General features: G+C 38.8%; 4 protein-coding genes across 4 annotated transcripts; 2 read left to right on the top strand and 2 right to left on the bottom strand.

Annotated features, from left to right (window-relative positions):
* Positions 1-11135: 11135 nt before the first annotated feature.
* On the bottom strand, positions 11136-11519 carry LOC138894707 (uncharacterized). The gene has a single exon (XM_070179433.1). It carries the CDS (start codon positions 11517-11519, stop codon positions 11136-11138), a length of 384 nt encoding a protein of 127 aa, XP_070035534.1.
* A 537-nt stretch (positions 11520-12056) lies between these two features.
* Positions 12057-12494, top strand: LOC104092974 (putative late blight resistance protein homolog R1A-3). The gene has a single exon (XM_009598671.1). It carries the CDS (start codon positions 12057-12059, stop codon positions 12492-12494), a length of 438 nt encoding a protein of 145 aa, XP_009596966.1.
* A 3917-nt stretch (positions 12495-16411) lies between these two features.
* LOC138894706 (uncharacterized) lies at positions 16412-16804 on the bottom strand. The gene has a single exon (XM_070179432.1). The coding sequence runs from the start codon at positions 16802-16804 to the stop codon at positions 16412-16414; it is 393 nt and encodes a 130-aa protein (XP_070035533.1).
* Positions 16805-17369: 565 nt separating this feature from the next.
* LOC104092972 (putative late blight resistance protein homolog R1A-3) lies at positions 17370-17738 on the top strand. Its single transcript, XM_018769732.1, has one exon. It carries the CDS (start codon positions 17370-17372, stop codon positions 17736-17738), a length of 369 nt encoding a protein of 122 aa, XP_018625248.1.
* The last annotated feature ends 6409 nt before the right edge of the window (positions 17739-24147 follow it).

Below are 24147 nucleotides of genomic sequence, written 5' to 3'. Positions count from 1 at the left end.
CTTCGATCTTTTTGCTATGTTTTCTGATTTACGACAACTTGGAAATAACTACGGAGAGATCCAAAAATCTGTACCTATGTTTCATATTGTCCTCTTTCAAGGAGGCTTTGTACAAGTTATTTTAATTGTTTTTACTATTATTGATGATATCATCGAAATAAATGATTGGAAGATGATCGAAAAACAAATGCATTGTGAATTACTTATCAGTTTTTACTAGGCTAAATTGCATGTTAACTGCTTCACAGTTAAACTAGTAGCTTAATAAATACGTTTACTTGTTCGATTTTGATATCTTGATGACCTTCCTACAAAGTATTATCTAAATACCTATAATTGGTGAAAGATGCTATTTCAATTTAAATCCCTCCAATTATTAGCATATGTAGCAATATAACGACTGAGTTGGACAAAATGAGATATTACATGCGTGAATATGAAAAGAAATAATTACGTGGATATACATGTGAGGTGCTTAAAAATAAATTACCGTTAGGAAATAAAGGTAATCAACCAAATTTAGCATGTATTCTCTTTTCTTACATAATTTAGCCTATTTTATATATAATCTGAAACTTCATTTTACCTATTAACAGAGCATTAAGAAGATCTATATTAAAAACTGATTTGTGAGCAGTGGTGTAGTTATATGGTTTCAAGGATGGTCAAGTAAACACCCTTTGTGCCGAAAAATTATGCTTTATATAAAGGTCAAATACCATTTTATGTGAGTATTATACTGCGAACACCCTTGACACAACTGAGATAGGCAGTCTAGTGGTCAAGGATATTAAAAAATAGGTGAAGTTCATGGATTTGAATCCTAGTGTTAATATTTCTATCCGCCAATTTATTCTTCAAAACTAAATGAAGACCACATTTATCTGATTTTTAATCTAAAAATTGTCTAATAATAACTCTTAACACTTAGAACTTGTGTAAAATTAATTAAACAAATCTAATAATTTAAGAGTCAGCCTCTATAAAATGTTGTCAACCAAAAGATCTCGACACACAACAAATCTTCTTTACCCCATCTTTCCTTTTGGTTCTATGCTTAATTTTATTAGTAGAATTTTTTTTGTTGTCTTTTTATGTTAGTGTAAATTTATAAGTTGTAGTTATGTTACACGTATTTGTATAATTTGGCTAAATATTACACAGTTTGATTTAAAAAATTTTGTGCACCCATTCGCCAAAAAAGAATTACACTTATTTAAAATTTGAACATCTTTGACAAATTTGCGAGTGACATTTATGTTTCTCATCACAAATTTAAAATTGTTGGTAAACTAAAGTGAAAAATTTAAAACTTTGTTATTGGGGATTTAAAAGGTTGAAAACTCATAAATAGGAATATGAAAAATAATGTATTTCACGCATATTACCGTGTGAATATGAAATTTTAAACAAAAATAAAATTACTGAAATATGAAGATAAAACTAAAAAGAAAAAGACAAAATTTAAAAAGTTTTCTGGCGGGGACCCTTTCTCATGTCAACGACGCCGCTAAGTCCTCTCCGCCTTCACCTCCACCGCCGGCTAAATCACCATTTTTTTACCACTGACCTGTTGAATAAAACAAAGATACAAGGAAATAATTTTAGGATAAAAGGAAGACTTCTCTCTGTATTGAGCAAAAGAACAGAGCTTCTATTTTATTAAAGAAGAAGAACACTCAATAAACTAGAGGAAAGCTGGAAGAAAAGAATGCTTTGAAAGAGACTGGACTGATGCCTTTTATAGGCATACACTGTAACAATTTTTCCAAGTCTTGCTGCAGAAGTCCACAACAGTCACCAAAAAATAAGAAAAACACTAAAGACTCGGTAAAACAAAACTACCAACATCTATCCTACTAAACTAGTAAGTCAAAGTAAATACTAATGGGTAAAAGCTGGTGTTGCTATTTTAACACTCCCCCTCAACATCAGCTTCCATTTTTCTTTTTATCATTCCTAGTTGCAAACGAAACCTTCCAAACTTGTTGATACTCAAGCCTTTAGTGAACAGATCTGCAACTTGATTCTCTGTATCAATATACTTCAAATTGATTTCCTCTTGCAAGACTTTTTCTCTGATAAAGTGATAGTGCATCTCTACATGTTTGGTCCTAGCATGGAAAATTGGATTCTCTGCAAGACGTATTGCTGACTGGTTGTCACAATACAATTGAATTGCATAATTTGTTGGTTGATTCAAGTCAGTCAACAACTGCATAAGCCAAGCGCACTCTTGAGCTGCCATTGCCGCGGCCCGGTACTCTGCTTCTGTTGTTAATAAAGACACAGTTGGCTGCCTTTTGCTACACCAAGAAATTGCTCCTGATGCAAGCATAAACACGTATCCAGTAGTTGAGCGTCAAGTATCATGATCTCCTGCATAGTTAGCGTCGCAATATCCAACTAGCTTGTAATCTTCACCTTTCTTATACAGAATACCATAGCCAAGTGTATTCTTCACATATCTCAAAATTCGACGGACTGCTTCAAGATGAGACTTCCTTGGATTTTGCATGTATCGACTCATCACACCAACTGCATAAGAGATGTCAGGACGAGTCAAGGTTAGATAGATTAGACTACCTATCAGTTGTCGATACATTGTTGCATCTTCCAAATCTTTGCCTTCATGTGCACACATCTTGACATTTGGTTCTATCGGCGACAAAATTGGCTTACATTCAAGCATGCCAAATTTATTCAACAAGTCTCTGGAATATTTCTGCTGATGGAGAAGTATTCCTTCTTGATTTCGATCAACCTCTAGACCAAGAAAATGTTTGAGCTGCCTAAGTTCTTTCATCTGAAAACGAACTGAAATATTCTCCTTTGTTCTTAGAATTTCTTCTTGAAAATCTCCTGTTATGATTAGATCATCTACATAAACTAGCACTATAGCTAGTTTTCCTCCATTAGCCTTGATAAACAAACTAGAGTCTGCAGGTGTTACCAAATAACCACTGTGAGTCAAAAACTCAGCAATCTTACCGTACTAGGCCCGTGGAGCTTGTTTTAATCCATACAACGCCTTCCGTAATTTGCAAACATAGTCAGGATGATCTTCATTATGAAAACCCATAGGTTGAACCATGTAGATCTCTCGATCTAGCTCTCCATGTAAAAAAGCATTTTTAACGTCCATCTGCCATAAGTTCCAGTCTTTGTTAGCTGCAAGTGCAAGTAAGACTCGGACAGTTGTGAGCTTTGCTACTGGACTAAACATTTCATCATAGTCTAGTCCATATTGTTGAGAAAATCCTCGAGCTACCAGACGAGCCTTGTGTCTCTCTATGGATCCATCTGCTCGGCGCTTTATCTTATAAACCCATTTGCTAGAAATGGGTTTCACATCTCTTGGCTTTGGCACGAGCTCCCAAGTCTGGTTTCGTTCTAATGCAGTAATTTCCTCTTCCATAGCTTTAGTCCACTTCAGATTTTGAAATGCTTCTTCAAATGTCTCAGGTTCTTTTGCATCTGCTTCTTCTATTATGGCAGCATTTGCATATTTGGGATTTGGCTTTTTGGTCCTTGTTGATCTTCTGAGTTGAGTTGGTGCAACTGCTTCACTGGACTCGCCTTCATCACTTGGTCGTTGGTACACACTAGTTCGCCAAGGACTTTGAGAAATACATTCTTCATCACCATCAACATTTTCATCTTTATTGCCACCAACATTTTCGTCTTCTGCTTCATAGGAACTTAATTGAATTTTAGCAGATTTCAGCTTTTCTTTGAAATCATCAGAATCCGGTAATGTCTTCCTTTTTGAGGACCACCAAGAAGATGCTTCATCGAACACCACATTTCGGCTCGTGTAACACTTTCCTGTTGTAGGGTCACAACACTTCCACCCTTTCCTTTGTCCATCATATCCCACAAATATGCACCTAATAGCTTTTTTATCAATCTTGCTACGTAAATGATCAGGAACAAATAATAACAAACACATCCGAAAACTCAAAAATAGCTAACAGAAGGTTTCGTATTCCATAACTTCTCAAACGGTGAAAGAAAGCATAACCTTTGTTGAGGAAGTCTGTTAATCACAAAGGATGCTGTCTTCATTGCTTCTGCCCAAAATTGTCCTGGGACATTTTTTGCGTGAAGCATACTCCGATAAATTTCTGCTAGATGCCTGTTCTTCCTTTCCGCTTCACCATTTTGTTGCGGCGTGTTTGCACACGTGAATTGATGACGTATTCGATATTCCCGAAGGAAGTCAGAAAATTCATTTGAGGTATATTCCCCACCATTGTCAGTCCGCAGGCAAAGAATTTTCTTATCAATTTCTGCTTCAGCATCCTTTTTGAACTCTTTGAATTTTGAAAATGTATCAGATTTTTCCTTTAAGAAGTAAATCCACACATACCTGGAAAAATCATCAATGAAGGTGACCATATATTTCATCCCACCAACAGATGCTTGCTTGACAGATCCGAACACATCAGAGTGAACTAATTCTAATGGTTCTTTTGCTTTATATTTTGACTCCTCATACGACAACTGATGCGCTTTACCATACTGACAGCCTGCACATATTACATCTTCTCTAATTGCAAGTTTGGGAAGACCCTTCAACATTGACTTTTCCATCATGACACTTAGCTTAGAGTAGCTAACGTGACTCAGTCTCATATGCCATAAGTCTGCAGTCTCGTTCTTCCTCGTCTTGTCTACATACGCGGTTTCTGTCGACATCACATAGACGGAATTCAATCTCTGTCCTTTTAACACTGGCTCTTTTGTAATCTCCAGGTCATGATATCATTACATCTTGCGGACTAAACAGAACAAAAAAGGCCTGACGATGTTAATTGTGCTACCGAAAGAAGATTTTTCCTCATACCTGGGACGTGATAAACATTTTGAAGCAACATCGGGTCAGCACTATTCTTTGGAGACACTACAGTCTTACCGACGTGAGCTATCGGTAATTTTGTGTCGTCGGCTGTCACCACCTCACGATCCCCCCTGTACTCGGACAAATTTTGCAGCTTCTCTTTATCACCAGTCATATGATTTGAGCATCCTGAGTCAACGATCCAGTCGTTCTCATAATCAATATGTCTTGAGGTTGTTGTTGTGAGAACTAACTCCTCTTCTTCTTCAATATCCCAGTCATTTGTTATTGTAAGAGCTAACTCCTCTTCTTCTGCAGCAAAGCAAGCTTCTGCATCCCATTCATCTTCACTTCTTTCCTTTGTATTGGAAGTAGCAGCATTACTCTCCACAGACCTTTTCTTAGACCAGCAGACATTAGCTTTATGGCCCTTCTTTCCACAGTTGTTGCATTTCCCTTCAAATTTTTTGTTGTTGCCATGATTCTTTGGAGCTCCCCCTAGACGATAACTCCCTTCTCCTTGATGAGCTTTTGTCTTGTCGTCATTTCTTTTGGATCCACAAACATTGTGCTGCTTGAAGTTCCCTCTGCTTTTATTGGTGTAGAGCGCTTCCTCCTCACCCTTCTGTGAAACTCCCATTTGCTTACCCATGGCTTCTTGACCAGCAAGCAAATTCTCAAACTCAACAAGTGATGGTTGATTTGGCCATCCTTGTACGGTAGTAATAAAGCCTCTGAATTCAGATCTCAAACCATGGATGATTATTCTTTTCATCCTGGTTTCGCCAATTGGAGTTGTTGGATCTAATTCTGAAATTTCACGGCATATCGACTTCACCTTGTGAAAGTATTGCGCAATGCTCATATCACGTTGCGCTATCGACAACAACTCACTTTTTAAAAGTTGTAGTCGTGTGTCATTCTTCTTTGAAAAGAGTGCAGCTAGCGTGTCCCAAGCTTTCTTTGGTGTTGTAGCATCTCGTATATATTCCAGCACGTCTTCTTCAATGGTGGTTCTGAGGGCAAACAATGCTTTGCTTGCTTTAATCTTCCATTTTTGCAGTGCACCACTAGGTTCTTCTGCCCCCGGTTTGACTTCGCTTCCATTAACGACCTCCCAGAGATCTTGGCCTTCCATGTAGGAAATCATACATGTCATCCATGTTTTGTAATTTTGATGGTTGAGTTTTTTAATTCCACCTACGGCTTGAAGCTCAGTCATCCTTCTGTGAGACAATAACTTTTGCTCAAGAAAAAGAAAGCTGTCACCAACAACTTATATGGTCAAAAGTGTTGTGTGACTTTACCAAAACACTCTTCCTCTCTTCTATAGCCTGGCTCTGATACTAAATATGTTGAATAAAACAAAGATACAAGGAAATAATTTTAGGATAAAAGGAAGACTTCTCTCTGTATTGAGCAAAAGAACAGAGCTTCTATTTTATTAAAGAAGAAGAACACTCAATAAACTAGAGGAAAGCTGGAAGAAAAGAATGCTTTGAAAGAGACTGGACTGGTGCCTTTTATAGGCATACACTGTAACAGCTTTTCCAAGTCTTGCTGCAGAAGTCCACAACAGTCACCAAAAAATAAGGAAAATACTAAAGACTCGGTAAAACAAAACTACCAACATCTATCCTACTAAACTAGTAAGTCAAAGTAAATATTAATGGGTAAAAGCCGGTGTTGTTATTTTAACATAACCATCACCTTCCTCATAAATTCAAAAACCTCCATTACCTTTCACTCAAAGGCACGATACTATCAATCTTCATTATCAACTCACCCACCAATGACCACCATTTCTTCACCTTCTCCAACTAAAAAGCACTAGTCGAATCACCGGAAAAAGGTCCAACCAGATTCAGCGGCTGAACTCATGGTGTTATTTGAAGGTCTCTCTTAAGTTATTTCCTTTTCCCAATTAATCTCTGATTTTTTTTCCCCAAAAGAATTCTGAAGAGAGAGATAGAGACAGTTAAGAGAAACTTCTGTTAGCTGTAAGATCTGGATGCTGTAGTGTGGGGTGGATGAAGTGAATTTTGCACTTTCTCTTTTCATATTTTCTGAAATTTGCTAAAATTATGCCTTGGAATTTAAGATTTTATTAACTTTTCTACTAATTTGCCACTTCTATGTGTTTTGTCCGCTCATGGAACACAGGATTTCTTGCTATATGTAGAGCTGATTGACTATCACAAAAGACTTCTACTGGTTTACCAAAGGACACATTGAGCTCTTCAAGTAATCTGCACAGCCACACCAATTCCCCTACTACTTTTCTGAGTGCCCTATACTCTGCCTCTACTGATGACAATGAAATGGTCTCTTCTTTCTTAGATTTCCAGCATATAGGACTGTTCCCTAATAGAATTAAGTAACCACTCACTGATTTCCTTGAGTCTGGGCAAGCAGCCCAATCAGAATCACAATAGGCTCTAACATTCTAGTTTGGATCATGTGACATGAATATTCCCATTGAGGGGTCACCTTTCAAGTATCTAAGTAGGTGAAAGGCTGCTTTCAAGTGGGGTTCTCTTGGATCTTGCATGAATTGGCTAAGATGTTGTACATTGTAGGCTATGTCTATTCTTGTGTTGGTGAGAAAATTTAATTTTCCAGCCAGCTTTCTGTAATAAGTGGGATCAGTTAATGCAGTCCCCTCTTTAGCTTTCAACTTCAATGTTGGATCAAGTGGAGAGGCTAGGCTACTATAATCTATGCAGTTGTAATATTTTAGCAAATCAAGCACAAACTTTCTTTGTGAAATTACAACTCCATCGACTTTATAGAATATTTCCAGCCCCAGAAAATAGTGGAGCTTACCCAGGTCTTTAATCTTGAAACTTTCATGTAGGAATGCCTTCATTTTCTCTATCTCCTCCTTGTTTGTTCCTATCAGTACTACATCATCTACATATACTGCCACATATATTATTGATTCAGTTGTCTTCTTGTAGAAAAGTGAATAATCATACATAGAGTGGGTATATCCCTTACAGCACAATGCTTCACTCAATTTTACATACCACTGTCTGCTTGCCTGTTTGAGGCCATACAAGGACTTCTTGAGTTTGCATACTAGATGTCCATTGTCTATTACCAAACCTTGTGGCACTTCCATATACACCTCTTCATGGAGGTCTCCGTGAAGAAAGGCATTGTTCACATCTAACTGAAATATATCCCAACCTTTCTTGACTGTTGCAGCTATGAGAGCTCTTACTGTTGTAATTTTCACCACAGGACTGAATGTTTCTGTGTAATCAATTCCAGCTTACTGGGTATACCCATTTACCACTAACCTGGCCTTGAACCTTTCTACACTGCCATCTGCCTTATGCTTCACTTTATACACCCATTTACACCCTATGGCTTGTTTCTCAACTGGTAATGGTACTAGCTCCCAAGTGTTGTTGGCATGCAATGCCTCAAACTCTTGTGTCATTGTTGCTTGCCAGGCAGGATACATAGCTGCTTCCTCATATGAGTTAGGCTCTTTGTCACTGTAAGTGCTTCTCACAGGGTACTGATTATCCTGATTTAGATTCTCAGTAGATATGTGAATGTGAAGAGAGGATAAGGCATTAACAGAAAGAGATTCATTGGTGTTTTTGGCATTTGGTTTCAGCTGGGGTAGTTTGTGAACATAATCCCTCAAGTATGCGGGAAATTTGTGTGTTCTATGAGATTGCCTTGGTGCCAAGACATGTTCAGGTGAGGTATTCCTTATATATCTTACTGGTGAGTCATTTTGTGGATCTTCTGGAGTATGTGAATCAAGTGAATCTATGTTATTAGGGGAAAGGGATGAAGGATCAGATGATAAATCTGGATGTATGACATTTGAAACCCCTTGATCATTTGACTCACTAGTTTGACTTTGCTCATTCTCACTAGACATATGATCAATGAAAGGAATGGATTAAAGGACATAGGGAAATGAAGCAGTATCCTTAGACATACTAAACGGGAAGATGTTTTCATTAAAAATTATATCTCTAGATACATGTATTTTCTTGGTGGACAGACTGAGCACTTTGTATCCCTTTACCCCAAAGGGATATCCAACAAAAATATGTGATGTGGTTCTAGGTTCAAATTTATCTCTGTGGACCTTGGGTACTGTAGGATAGCACAAGAACCCAAAACTCCTCATGTGAGAGTAGGTAGGTTTTCTGTAATGTAATAGTTCATATGGTGACTTGCCCTTGAAGTGAGAAGAAGGCAGTCTATTTATTATATAGGTTGCACATAGGATACATTCACCCCAATATCTTAGAGGTAATTTTGACTGGAATAAGAGGGCTTTGGCTGTTTCTAATAGGTACCTATGCTTTCTTTCCACTATGCCATTTTGTTGTGGTGTATAAGGACATGTCTTTTGGTGGATAATCCCTTTAGAAAGGAAGAACTGATTTGCTTCTGTATTATTAAACTCTAGGTCATTGTCTGACCTTATATATTGGATAGTGGTATTGAATTGGTTTTCAATCATTGACATAAAGTTTTTGATGACTTGTAGGGCATTACTTTTGTTGGTTAGTAGGTGAGTCCAAGTAGATCTACTGTAATCATCCACCATGGTGATGAAATATCTGAAATTGTCATAAGTTGGCATATGGTAAGGACCCCAGAGATCAACATGAAGAAGTTGGAAGATCTTGGTAGAATTAGTGGATTTTTTTGGAAATGGTAATCTCCCATGTCTTGACATTGGACAAACAGAGCAGGTAAATGGTTGTTTTGGTGAGAAAGATGCTAGAATACTGGATATTCTCTTTATCTTGATAAAGGGCACATGGCCCAGTATGTTATGCCACAACACATTTATGTCATTACTTAAAGGAATGGAAGGATTGATACTATTCACAATGGGGAGTTGCACTTTATTATTTTGGGAACATGTATTTACAGCTGAATGAGATGTGCAATTATCCCTAGACAATGAGCTATTTATAGTGTAATGATGAAAACAGTGTGAGTTGTGTGTGCAACAATTGGAAGAAACAGAACTAGCAATTGAACTATTTACAATTAATTCTGAATGGTTGTTCCTGAGACACCTTGGGCAGAGGAGATAGAGTCCATCACTGACTTTACCAATTTCCAGAGGCCTCTTCATTGAAGGGGCCTGCAGAATACAAATATTATCAGTAAAGGCAACTATGCTATGAGGAGTTGAACTAGTTAATGAATGAATTGATATGAGGTTGTATTTGAAGGAAGGTATGTACATAACCTTATGCAAAATGATCTTAGGAAACAATGTCACACTTCCAATTTGTGTTACTCTTACCTTATATCCGTTTGGAAGAACTACCAATAAGGTATATGGTAAGGTTACAATGTTGGTTAATAAGGACATATTGAAGGTCATGTGATTAGATGCTCCTGAATCTAATATCCAAGAGTCTGCCTTGTTTTTGAAGCACTCACAGGACAATTTGCTAAAATCAATAGAGGAAGTTCATACTAGTATACCTACAAAGTTCACAGCACGATTGACATAGTTTGTGCAACTGGAGCTTTCTCCTCTTGTTCCAATTTGAAAATGTTGCAGCAAGTTTATGATCTGTCCATACTGTTCCTTAGAGAGGTTGACTTGCCCGACCTCATTTCCATCTTCTGGTCCATCTTTTCCAGTTGGCATTGCCTCATAAAGAGTCCCCTGCACACTAGCTATTATTCTCCTTCCTTTGTTGAACCTTTCATCTTGGTTCATGTTATGTCCTCTATTTGGATTCAGAGTGTGTGAATTTCCAAAGTTCTGAGGGTACCCGTGTAACTTGTAGCATTTGTCCTTAGTATATCCTAGTTTCTTGCAGTAGTCACAAAATGGACGGGGCCTATTGCCTCCAGTTGAACTGTTATTGGCAGCATAATTTGTTCTGTAAGAACCAGGTTTTGATGTGTTGACACTTAGGGAAGCAGACTCAAATAGCATTTGATTATTTAGCTTGATCTCTCTCTGTTTCTCATCTTGAATGAGTAGTGAGAAGGCTTGTGCAAGATTTGGTAGTGGATTCATCATGAGAATGCTTCCACGTACGACAGTGTAGACTTCATTAAGTCCCATAAGAAATTGTATCAATCTTCTGTCCTGCTCGGCCTTGTGCATATTCTCCTTGGCACCACACGTACAGATACAGCTGCAATGAGTCTTTTTGCTCAAAGTATTTAGTTCTTCCCACAGCTTCTTCATCTTAGTATAATAACCTGTAATATCCAGCACACCTTGAGATAAGTCGTTTATCTCCCTTTGGATCTGGTATAGCCTAGCACCATTAGTCTACTCATATCGATCCTCCAATTCTATCCACAACTCAACAACATTATTAGCATATTCCACACTGTCTGCGATGTCTTTAGAGAGTGAATTTAGAATCCAAGATGTTACCATATCGTCACATCGCTCCCATTGTCGGAATCTCTGAGATTGAGGCTCTAGTGATTTACATTCTCCACTTATAAACCCAAGCTTATTTTTGACGGATAGACCATGCATAACACTGCGTCTCCAAGACCTATATCCAATTCCACTAAAAGGAACTGAGGCGAGCATCGCTCCATGATTATCTGACGGACGTAGATAAAGAGTATCGCTTGGATCTATTCCAAACTTTGTCGCAGCGGCGACACAAGCAGATGTGTCTTCCTGATCTAATGTGGCCATGAGTGTAAGATTTCGTTGAGTTACACATTAATTCCAGTATAAATTTGAAGAATAGATTGACAATTTGCGATTTGAAGAAATTAGGGCAAAAACAATCGATCAGACCAGAAAAGCAGAATTATGGGAAGGAAAAAATGGGGAAATTTGATGGAGACGATGACGGATAGTCGAGCATGAGCGTCCCTCGCTCTTATACCATGTTAAATCTGACATTGAGGATGAGCTTGAAGCTCGATCCGGAGCTCCAATGGAGTCCTTCTAGAGGATTCTATGAGAGAGAGTTTGTGAGAGATAAAAGTAGAAATTGAAAAGTGAAAATCTGACTCCTTTCTCATTACTACACCGAGTATATACATGTGTGGATACAACTAATGCTGAGCTAGCCACTAACTACGTAACTAACTCTACTCAATTATAATTAACTAACATCACTAACTATACAATTAACATATACAATATAATTATACAAGTCTTAACAAAACATAAGACCATTGGACTTTAGTTTCCACAATCGTGAGAGACACCAGGCTAATTGACATGAATCCTTCCACCAAACGTGATTTTCCATCAACTGATGAGGAAGTTGTGGGCTTTGTGAAAGATGCAGAAAGTATAGTGCAAAAATTGACTGGAGGAACAAAGGAGCTAGATTTTATTTCAATATTTGGAATGGCCGGACTCGGTAAAACAACTTTGGCAAGGAAGGTGTACAACAATCCCTCTGTTGCTAATCACTTTGATATTAAGGTATGGTGTACTGTCTCACAAACATATAATGTGAAGACATTGTTAGCTGAGATTCTTGAACAAACAACATCTAGCAAAATCAAAAAGGATGATGACATAGCTGACAAGTTGTGCAAGAGTCTAATAGGCAGGAGATATCTCATTGTATTAGATGATATATATGGGAAGTCGAGGCATGGGAAGATTTGGGATTATGTTTCCCTAAAGGTGAAGATGGAAGTAGAGTAATTGTAACAACTCGAATTGAAGAAGTGGCTAAGCATCTTCAACACCGCAGTGATCCTTAGCTGAGATTCTTGAACTGTTAGACTCCATTATTGGAGTCGATTGAGAGAAATTGAAAGTGAGAAGAGAAAAGCCCTAGGTCGAGCAACAAGAGAGAAGAAAGATATTTTTCATTTTATTTCATGTTGTATCTAAAATATTCCAGAAGAAACTCTCTATATCAGTATTACATTTATGGGCTTTTGTTACATAATTAGGCCGGGTATCCAACTATTCTATTGGGCTTCTTGTCTGAGACTTTTGACATCCCAACACCCCCTCTCAAGCTGGAGGGGGAAGCCACTCCAAGATTGCCAAGCAGGTGATGGTGAAGAGGCCCTGCAAGAGACTTGGTTAAAATGTCAGCAGGCTGGTCAGCAGTAGAAATGTGGTGAAGAGAGATCAAGCCAATTTGTAAGCAATCATGAACAAAATGACAGTCAATGTCAATATGCTTAGTCCTCTCGTGAAAGACAAAAAATTTGGCAATATGAAGTGCAGCTTGGCTGTCACAAAACACCTGAACAAGAGAGTGAAAAATCAGACCAAGATCAGCAAATAAATAAACCAGCCAGGAGATTTCAGCCACAACTTTCCTCAGAGCTCTGTATTCAGCTTTAGCAGAGGAAAGAGAGATTGTAGGCTACTTCTTGCATTTCCAAGAAATAGGGCAACCACCAAAACTAATGAAAAAGCTAGTGACAGACTTGCGAGACTCAGTACATGCGGCCCAATCAGAGTCAGAATATGCTACAAGAGAACTGACAGGAGACTTTGAAAGGAGAATTCCTTGCCCGGGTGCATTCATCAAGTACCTGAGAACATGTATAGCAGTCAACATGTGGGGGAACCTGAGGAGCTTGAAGGAACTAACTCAAATGTTGGACAGAAAATGCAATATCATGTCTCGTATGTTGTAAAAAATTTAGTTTCCCCACAAGTCTTCTATAAAGACTGGGATCAGTAAGTGGTTGGCCCATGTCAGAAGTTAATTTGACAGATGACTTAAGGAAATGCATACAGTTGAATTCATCCAAGAGGTCAGAAGTAAATTTCTATTGACTGGCCAAGTAACCCTGACTATTCTTGGTAACCTCCAAGCCCAAAAAATAATGGACAGACCCCAGATCTTTGATCTTGAACTGAGAATCCAAGAAGGATTTCAGACTATCAAGCTCATCTATATCACCCCCAGCAAGCAATATATCATCAACATAGACAGCCAAGGCTGTTAAGGAGGAATTAGATGACTTGGTAAAGAGAAAATAGTCATTCTTACTTGAAATGTAGCCTCTAGATAGCAGAGCCTCAGACAGTTTAGAAAATCACTGCCTCGAAGCCTGTTTGAGGCCATAAAGTGACTTGTTCAGCTTGCAAACCAAGGGAGAAGAATCAGAAGCTGCAGAAGTGAAAATCTGAAGACCAGGTGGAAGTTTCATATACACTTCTTCATGAAGGTCACCATAAAAAAAGGCATTATTCACATCAATTTGATACACAGTCCAGTCCCTCTTAGCAGCAAGAGAAAGAAGACACTTGATGGTAGTGAACTTAACAACAGGAGAGAAGGTCTCAGTGTAATCAATACTTGATGGTAGTGAGCTTAAAAATAGGAGAAAATGTAGTCTTTAAGATAGGGAGGAGTGTGGCAGACCCAGATAGACTTCCTAAGCAGAGGAGTAGTTGGCATAAAAATGGCAGAAGGAGAATCAGAGGTAAGAGGGACATACGTAGGAGGAGAATGAGGTGAAGAAGATGAAGGAGCAGAGGAGAAGTAAGGGGGAGAAGGAGTGGAGGCACAATCCACCAAAGGAACAGGATGAGTATGATGTACTAGGGAAGAGGGTGAAGAGTAAGGAAAAACATGTTCATGAAATAAGGAATTGATGATATATTGCTTAACAATCCTAGCTATGTTCATAGGAAGGAGAGACACCATGCAACCTTTGAAAAGGAGACATGTTCCCCAAGACAGAAGAAGGCATCCTATTTATGATATAAGTGGCAGTCAAGACACATTCACCCCAATATTTGACAAGAAGGTGAGATTGAAAAAGTAAGGCTCTAGAAGTCTCTAATAAATGGGCTCTAGAAGTCTCTAATAAATGTTTATGTTTTCTTTCAACTACCCCATTTTGTTGTGGGGTATGTAGAATAGTGGTTTGGTGAAGAATCCTATTTTCAGAGAAAAATATTTGTACTTCAGAACTACTGCCTAATTCAAAGGTATTATCAACCCTGAAAGTTTGAATAGAGGAATGAAAGTGAATCTAAACCATATTAGTGAAAGCCTTGATAATGGAGAAGGCATTACTCTTACAAGATAAGAGATGGGTCCATGTAACCCTAGAGAAATCATCCACAATGGTAAGAAAGTATCTAAACCCATTATTTGTCCTAGTATGGTAAGGGCCCCATAGATCTAAATGGACAAGTTGGAAAGGAGAAGTGGATTTGATATGTCTTTCAGGAAAGGAAAGTCTTTGTTGCCTATACACAGGGCAGAAAAATGACTGTTTAGAAGAAACTATGTTAGATAGAAATGGAATAGACTTCATCTTATGAAAGGGCATATGTCCCAATCTTTGGTGCCAAAACAAATCACGTTTATTAACACTAGTGGTAGAAATACAAGAGGGACTGGGGAAAGGGGAAATAGAATTAGAAGGAAGAACATTACAAGCAGTAACAAAAGAAATAGTAGAAACAAAAGGTGAATACTCAAGCATGTCAGGAAGCAGAAAGTACAACCCATGTGAAGCTCTACCAATTTCCAATGGTCTATTCAGAGAAGGGCCCCATAGAAAACAAGAGTGACTGCTAAATAATGCTAAGCATTGCAATTGAGAAAGAAGTTGGTATATAGAAATAAGATTGAAGTGGAAAGAAGGAACTAAAAGTACATTGTGTAAAACAATGTCTCTCCTAAGAAGTAAAGAACCGGTAGATATTACTTTGACTTTATAACCATTTGGTAAAGTGATTAAGTAAGGTTTAGGTAAGGGTTGTAAATTATGTAAGAATTGTTTATTGGAAGTCATGTGATTAGTGGCACCTGAATCTAGTATCCAAGGTATTTTTCCTAACTGAGCGGACAAAGAATGTACTACAGAATGAACTACAGAAAATTGATCAACAGGAAGATGACACACACCTGCAAAGTTGGCATAACCAATATTTTTATCAGAAGATAAAGAATGGACCCCAGGAGATATGTGAGTCTGCTGAAAAAGAGACATGAAGTGTTGATACTGTTCTTTGCTGAAACCATAAGCTGTGGAGTCACTAGACTTGATGCTAGGACCAATATCAACAACAAGTTCTTCTACTTGAACACAAGAGGCAGATCTCTTATTTTTGGTGAATTTGAAATCAGCAGGGAAGCCATGGAGTCTATAGCATTTTTCTACTGTGTGACCTGGCTTTTTGTAGTACTTACAAGACACATATGGTGAATTCCTTTTTGGATCAAAGTTAATTCTTTGGTTATAAGATCTGGTATTGTATTGGAAATTCATTTGATTGACATGTACTGAATTAGTTGTAGTGGCAGAGAAGGATGCCGAATCACCAGAAAAACCCAAGGCTAGAGGTTGATTCTCCTTTTGACTTTCATCATGTTGGAGCAGAGAATAAGCCTTACTAATGGATGGGAGTGGAGACATGAGAATGATACTACTCTTTACAGTGGAATATGGCTCATTCAACCCACTTAGGAATTGAAAAAGGTGTTGGTCTTATATGAATTTGGGTAGAGCCCCACGGGAACAAGTAGGACCAACATATGCAGAGTTTAACTCATCCCAAAGAGCCCTCATTCTGGTGAAGTAAGTGGCAATATCAGAAGACCCTTGTGAGTTAGAACTGATTTTCCTTTGGATTTAAATGTACTTGGATCCATTAAATTGTCCAAATATTTCATTTATATCACTCCATACTTTTCTAGCAGTGTTGAAACACATGACACTAACTGCTATCTCCCTAGTTAATGAATTGGTAATCCAAGCCTTTACCATATCATTACATCGCTCCCAGTAAGGATAATAAGGAGAATTGGGCGGAGGTTGAGGAACTTTCCCAGTGACTAAGCCTAATTTATTTTTAGCGGAAAGTGAGATGAGCATACTACTTCGCCAGTGTACAAAACCAGTCCCATTGAAAGGGATAACAACTAACCGACTACCACGACTATCGGATGGATGAACGTATAAAGGGTGAGCTGAGTCCAAAGTGAACTCAACAAAACCATCAGTAATGGAGGAAGGACTTCCCATATTCAGGCAAAGTAATTACGATTTTTTATGATAACTAGTCTCAATAGAGCGAGATAACACATATATCACTATATCACAGACAAAATCGAGCAGAGAAAGACCCTAATCGTACACTAATTTCACATGCAAATGAAAGTCAGAATTTTTACCCTCCTTCTTACATTAATTTCACATGTAAATGAAAGTCAGAAATTTTACCCTCCTTCTTCGCACACCTGAAGAAGTTAAGGTCTTCTAAATGCAGAAACGGAAGAAGAAATCGAAGAAATCGAGAAAACTCGAAGAAATCCAAAAATCACTCAGATCGACCAAAACCATTATCGGACCAAAACCATTGAACCAAAGCACACGGGTACCATCAGACGAAAGCTCTCATCAAGACGGATGGATTACTAGGCTCTGATACCATGTTAGACTCCATTGTTGGAGTCGATTAAGAGAAATTGAAAATGAGAAGAGAAAAGCCATAGGTCGAGCAACAGGAGAGAATAAAGATATTTTTCATTTTATTTCATGTTGTATCTGAAATGTTCCAGAAGAAACTCTCTATATCAGTATTACATTTATGGGCTTTTGTTACATAATTGGGCCGGGTATCCAACTATTATATTGGGCTTCTTGTGTGAGACTTTTGACAGCCCAACATGAACAAACAACATCTAGCAAAATCAAAAAGGATGATGACATAGCTGACAAGTTGCGCAAGAGTCTAATAGGCACGAGATATCTCATTGTGTTAGATGATATATGGGAAGTCGAGGCATGGGAAGATTTGGGATTACGTTTCCCTAAAGGTGAAGATGGAAGTAGAGTAATGGTAACAACTCGAATTAAAGAAGTGGCTAAGCATCTTCAACACCGCAGTGATCCTTATTCTCTTAGATTTCTAACATTGGAAGGGAGTTGGGAATTATTGCAAAAGAAAGTATTTTGAGGAGAGAGGTGTCCTCCGGATCTACGGGATGCAGGATTACAAGTTGCCCAACACTGTAAGGGATTGCCTCTTGTGGTTGTCCTGATTGCTGGAATTATTGTGAAAATGGAAAGGGAGGCGTCCTTGTGGCTTGTGGTTGCAAATGACTTAAGTTCTCATGTTTTAGGAGAGCAAAGCATGAAGGTAATGCAATCAAGTTATGACCATTTAGAAGACCACTTAAAGCCTTGCCTTCTGTACATGGGATCGTTTCCAGAAGACTATAGGATTCCGGTGTCTGATTTGCTGAAGCTTTGGATGGGTGAAGAGTTTGTACTGAATGTTGAAACAGAAAATATGGAGGAAGCAGCTGGAGTTTTCTTGAATGATCTGCTTAACAGAAGCCTAGTAATGGTCTCTGAGAAGAGACTTGATGGTGACATAAAATACTGCATACTGCACGATGTAGTGCGTGAGTTTTGTGGTGGAAAACTTAGAGAAAAAAAGTTTAAGCAGCTCGCAGTGCCATACAATCCATATCAACATTTGCAATACTCCAAGGAATCGCGGTTATGCATTTATATTCATGATGATCTGGTTGAACAATTAGATCATTCTGAATATCGGCCAGATAAGGTTCTATTTTTGGACTCCGAGGAAACAAAGTCTTTGGAGTTCATTGCTCATCCAGTATTCAACACATGGAACCGATCAGATCCTCTACCTTTACTTGCTAAATTAAGACTTGTTCGGGTGTTGCATTTCTTGGATGTGGAGTTGCCACGTTCTTGGGCTACGGTTGTACAATCACTAACTCACTTGAGGTACCTTGCAATTAATGTCTTTAATTTTGACTTCAAGTGGGTATCTCACATGCACCAACTTCAAACTCAACGGTTCATTCAGATAGATGGGGTTATTTAAAGACATCGCCAGCAGCTATCTGGAAAATGACGAAGCTAAGGCATGTGAATCTAAGTGAGTTTCTCTTCTTATGGGAAGATAGTTACCTAGCATTGTTTGAAGAATCTTCAGAAACAATGCTAGAGAATTTGAAGACATTTGGCACTTGCACGATATATGATGATGAGAAGAATCCAAGGTTCTGGTGGAGGTTCCCGAATCTTGAAGAACTCAGCCTCGGGATTGTAGGTGTATCTACTATTCCATTATTTCCCATACCAGATGTTCATACCCGACTTCAATCTCTTGAACTATATCTCCCGGAAGCGTCAGCGATGTTTTAATTTTAATACCACACAAGAGGGGTGATTTGTGTGGTGTCAGTGATGTATTAACTTCAATACCACACAAGAAGGGGGTGATTTGTGTGGTGTCCAATTTTTCGCTTAAACTGATTATGGAAGGACCTGGTTCTTCTAAGTGTTCCTTAACCTACTATTGCAGAAATAGTAAATACGGAAAGTAAAGAACACAAGTATTTTACGTGGAAAACACCTGGCTCAAAAGGTGAAAAAATCACGACCTATTTCTCAGTAGTATTTTTCCAAACTCTCCACTAAATCACTGAGCCAAAAACTACATTTACAAAACACTTTTATAAACCTAGGATTAACTCCAATCCCGTTGTGGCAATCAGCCTCTAACTGCCACAACAACATCAAGTTATCTCTAATTTAAATACTCTAAGTACCTATTACAATTGCCTCTAGATAAAGCTGAAAGGTACAATATAAAAATACCTACTACAATTGAACTAGAATAAAAGACAGACACTTGGAACTGATTCTTCTATCTGGTTCATGTAGCTTCAGGTTTGCACACTTGAATCACACACGAATTGCTTGCAAAATGCCTTGCTATTTTGCTCTCAATTCACGTTTTACTTCTGCTTTTGTGCATCACTATAAAATAAGAACATCTTGCAATATATAGAGTTAGTAGATGAAGAAATAACTAGAGTTCTAATGCTACTCTTCCTTGGTGGAAGAGTTCTAGTTGATCTCAACTTCTGACTCCTCCCTTATCTTGGATGGTATTCTCTTTGATTAAGGAGTTCTTCTCCTTATCAATTATGTAACCTTTTCGATCAGGAGATATCAATTATACCAAGTTAAATGTAACGATTCAACCGGTCATTTTGAGCATTTGCACTTCGCTCGGTAGTTTACGGGCATGAGTAGCTCTGTATAATGTATTAAGACTTATGTGAATTGTCGGTTTTGATTTTTAGGTTATTTGGAATCGAATTAGAAGAATGAATTTCATTGTTAAAGCTTTAAATTGGGAGAGTTGACCAAGTTTGACTTTTTGTGAATTTGAACCCGGAACGGAGTTTTGATGGTTCCGGTAGGTCCGTTGGGTGATTTTGGACTTAGGAGCACGTCCGGGTTGTGATTTGAAGGTCCGTAGTGGAATTTGACTTGAAATGGCGGAAGTTGGATTTTTGAAAAGTTTGACCGGGAGTAGACTTTTTGATCTGATGATTCGGATTGTGATTCCGGGAATTGGAATAGCTTCGTTATGTCATTTGGGTCTTGTGTGCAAAATTTGAGGTCAATCGGGCGTGATTTGATAGGTTTCGGTATCTGTTGTGGAAGTTTGAAGTTTCAAGTTCATTGATTTCGAATTGAGGTGTGATTCGCCGTTTCGATATTGTTATATGTGTTTTGAGACCTCCAGTAGGTCCGTGTTATGTTATGGGACTTGTTGGTGTGTTTGGACGGGATCCCGAGGGGCTCGGACGTGTTTCAGATTGATTTCGGGCCATCCTCCTTCATTTTGGCACTACTGTGTTCTGCTGGTTTCTGGTGTCTCAGCCCTTCATCGCGTTCGCGTGGCAAGTACCGCGAACGCGTAGTGTATTTTGATGGCAGTGGCATTTCTTCATCGCGTTCGCGAATATTTGTCCGCTTTCGCGTAGAGTTGGGGCAAGCCTTCTTCGCGTTCGCGTATGAGGGATCGCGTTCGCGTAGGGTTGACCTGGGTGCTAGAGTTGGAGGCCTTTCTTCATCGCGTTGGCGTAGTTGGAACCGCGTTCGCGTAGCTCTGTCCCCGGTGTGTATCGCATTCGCGAGGCTTGTGCCGCGAACGCGTAGAGTATTTTTGGGTGACTGATATCTTGTTCATAGCGAACGTAATGGTTTTCCCGCATTCGCGAAAGAGGACGACTGGGTAGTGTATATAGTACTCAATTTCAAAAGTTTCAGATATTTTTGCATTTTTGGAGCTATGGAGCTCTGATTGAGGCGATTCTTGAAGCAATTTTTACCATATAAATTGGGGTAAGTGTTCTCTACTCGGTTTTGGTTATATTTCATGAATCTATCTTCGATTCTAGCTTTTGGTTGATGATTTTCAAAGGGGAAATTGGGGGTTTTGGCCTAAAGTTTCATAATGTGAATTTTTGAGTTTTGAACATCGATTTGGAGTTGGATTTGAGTGAAACTATTTGGTTGGACTCGTAATTGAATTGGTTGTAGGATTTTGTGAGTTTTGTCTAATTCCGAGGCGCGGGCCCTGGTGTAATTTTTGGTCGATTTTAGGTTTTGATTAAAGATTCGATCTTTATATTTTGGAATTGTTTCCTTGGGATTTATTTGATGTATTTTTGTTGCTTTTGGCTAGTTTTGAGTCGTTCGGAGGTCGCTACGCGCGTGATGGCATCTTTGGAGCATCACTTGGCTTACTCGGCATTGATATTGGCTTGTTCGAGGTAAGTAACTCTTCTAAACTTAGTGCCGAGGGTATGAAATCCCGAAATACGTGTTATGTCATTGGTATTGAGGTGACGCACATGCTAGGTAACGGGAGTGTGGGCGTGCACCATGTGAATTGGGACTCTGTTGTTTCCATGGCACTGTATAGTGGTCCTACTTTGTTGATGTCCGTGTTTTCACTATGTGATAAAGTAATTGAGTTGTCAATCATGCTAGATATCATGTTTAGGCTTTATGACGATACTGTTAGGACCTATAGTGGTCGTTTCTTGCCGTCATTTTACTGATTTCATTGATATTTCGTACTCAGTCATATTCATGCATTCATATCATATCTTAATCTCAGTTTTTATTTATTGATACATCATATCATTGTTATCGGGCTAGTTTCATGATATTGTGAGCCCGTGAGTGAGACTGGAGAGATTGATGACTGAGTGAGGCCGGGAGCCTGTTTGTGAGGATATTGATATTATAGCACGTGAGTTATCCATGCAGCACATGAGTTGTCTGTGCGGATCCAGATATTGATATTATGGCACGTGAGTTGTCCGTGCGGATTATAGCGCTTGGGCTGTAGGACCCCCTCCGGAGTCTGCACACCCCTTAGTGAGCCCAGTTGACTATATATGTATATGGATCGGTTTGCACGCCGCAACGACCCTTATGAATATATATATATATATATATATATATGGATCGAATTGCACGCCGCAACGAGCCTTATGGCTATATATATGTGGATCGGGTTACACGTCGCAACGGACCTTATGGTCATATGTGGATCGGGCTGCACGCCGTAGCAGGTATTGTACAGTGCTGAGTGATTGAGTGTGCTGAGCATTAAGCATAGTGAGAGGGAATGCGAGACAGTGAGATTGAGTACTCTGAGAGTGTGAGTACATGAGCTCATCATTGAGATGCATTGCATTTGTCATGCGTACTTGAGATACATGCATAGAGATGCATTTCCTTCTGCTACTCGGTTTTGGTGACATTTATGATTTTACCTGTATCTTGACATGTAGGCATAGAGACATACTTATCTCATGCTATCTGAAAATGAATATTTTATTATTGAAAGGATTTTTGGAAAAAATCCTGGTTTTCATACTTACTCATATTTTGGCATTTTCGGTAAAAGATTTGGGTTTTCACTAAGATACTTGAAAAGCAATGCCTATTTTCTGGAACTGTGAATGAACTGAGCATTTTATTTCCGAGATACCTCTTTTATTACTTGTACTATGCTGTTATGAACTGTTGTGGAATATTGGTATTGGACCCGGCCTTTGTATTAGCTCGTCAGTACTTTCAACCTAAGATTAGGTTTGTTACTTATTGAGTACATGGAGTCGGTTGTACTCATACTATACTTCTGCACTTTGCGTGCAGCTGTTGGTTGTTGATGTTGCTGTGTTCGATGGGAGTTGGATTAGAAGATGTATCTGCATCCAGGTTATAGCTGCCTCTTGCTCATGGTAGCCTTAGATCTATAAAACTCTGTTAATTTCTTTTTCAAACAGATGATGTGTTTACTTCATTTAAGCTTTGTGAACTCTATTCTTAGAAGCTAATGATTTGTACTACCAGTCCTTGTGAAATGTATAAGATTCAGATGTTCTCTTTCATTTAATTATCTTATTAATATTATAAGAATTGGATAGTTATTAGTTGGCTTACCTAGAGGGTTGGGTTAGGTGCCATCACGACTAGTTGGATTTAGGGTCGTGACAAGTTGGTATCAGAGCTCTAGGTTCATAGGTTCTATAAGTCATGAGCAAGTGTCTAGTAGAGTCTTGCGGATTGGTATGGTGACGTCTATACCTATCTTCAAGAGTCTACAGGACATTTAGGATATGCTTCCCATCTTTCTTTCCTTATCGTACGACATTGATTCAGCTTGAAGCGTAACTCTTTGAATTCCTTCCACGCATTTGTATGCGCATGTGAGAACTCGGTATTGGATGTGCGCCGGCGGCTTGTGATTCCATTGTTGAGGTGCGAGATGTGATTTTGGCGTGCTGATGATGGGCCAGTCTGGAGGACTTGAGGCCGGGTTTTGACAGTAGCTTGAGCACGAAGATTTCGATTGTGAGAGCACATGCTTTTGGGACTTATAGGTCCGTTGGTGTCCCTATTAGTGGAATTTGTGATTGGATGACTATGTGGTGAGTAAGATGCGACTGCGAGATATGTTCAGATTGTTTGAATGTGACGAGAAGAGTTTACTTGAGATGTAGCAAGAACTATGGGTTGTTTGATTTATCTCTTGATTTTGCGTATGGTCTCGAGTTATGGGTGTGTTGAGTGATCTCTCATGTTGTTTAGTTATGGAGTGAAGTAGATTCTCATGTCTTGTTGATGAGTTCAAAATCGAGAAGATTAAGTGATTGCGTAGTAGTCGTGACTGTGGAAGGGTATAGAGATATGTCAGTTTGAGGCAAAGCAGGTGGGTTATCTCTTGCGAGGTGTCCTGAGGTTGTGTGACCCTTATGATGTTTTGTAGAGAGTTCTCTTTTACCAGTGAACCTATGATGTTTTGTTGAGAGTTCTCTTTTACCAGTGAATGATATATGTTGCAGTTTGAGTTTGGATCGCTTGTGGAAGTTGGCTTAACCATCACGAGAATGAACGCGAGATTTGCAAATGATTTGAGGTACTAAATGGTTTGTGTTGCATGAGCGGATGAAGGATTTAGTGGAATCTCACTGTGGTATTATGGTAGTAATAGGGTATGGTTATTGTAA

Source organism: Nicotiana tomentosiformis, chromosome 6, assembly GCF_000390325.3.
Source record: "Nicotiana tomentosiformis chromosome 6, ASM39032v3, whole genome shotgun sequence".
NCBI classification, from domain to species: Eukaryota; Viridiplantae; Streptophyta; class Magnoliopsida; order Solanales; family Solanaceae; genus Nicotiana; species Nicotiana tomentosiformis.
This window is presented reverse-complemented; position numbering and strand designations above follow the sequence as displayed.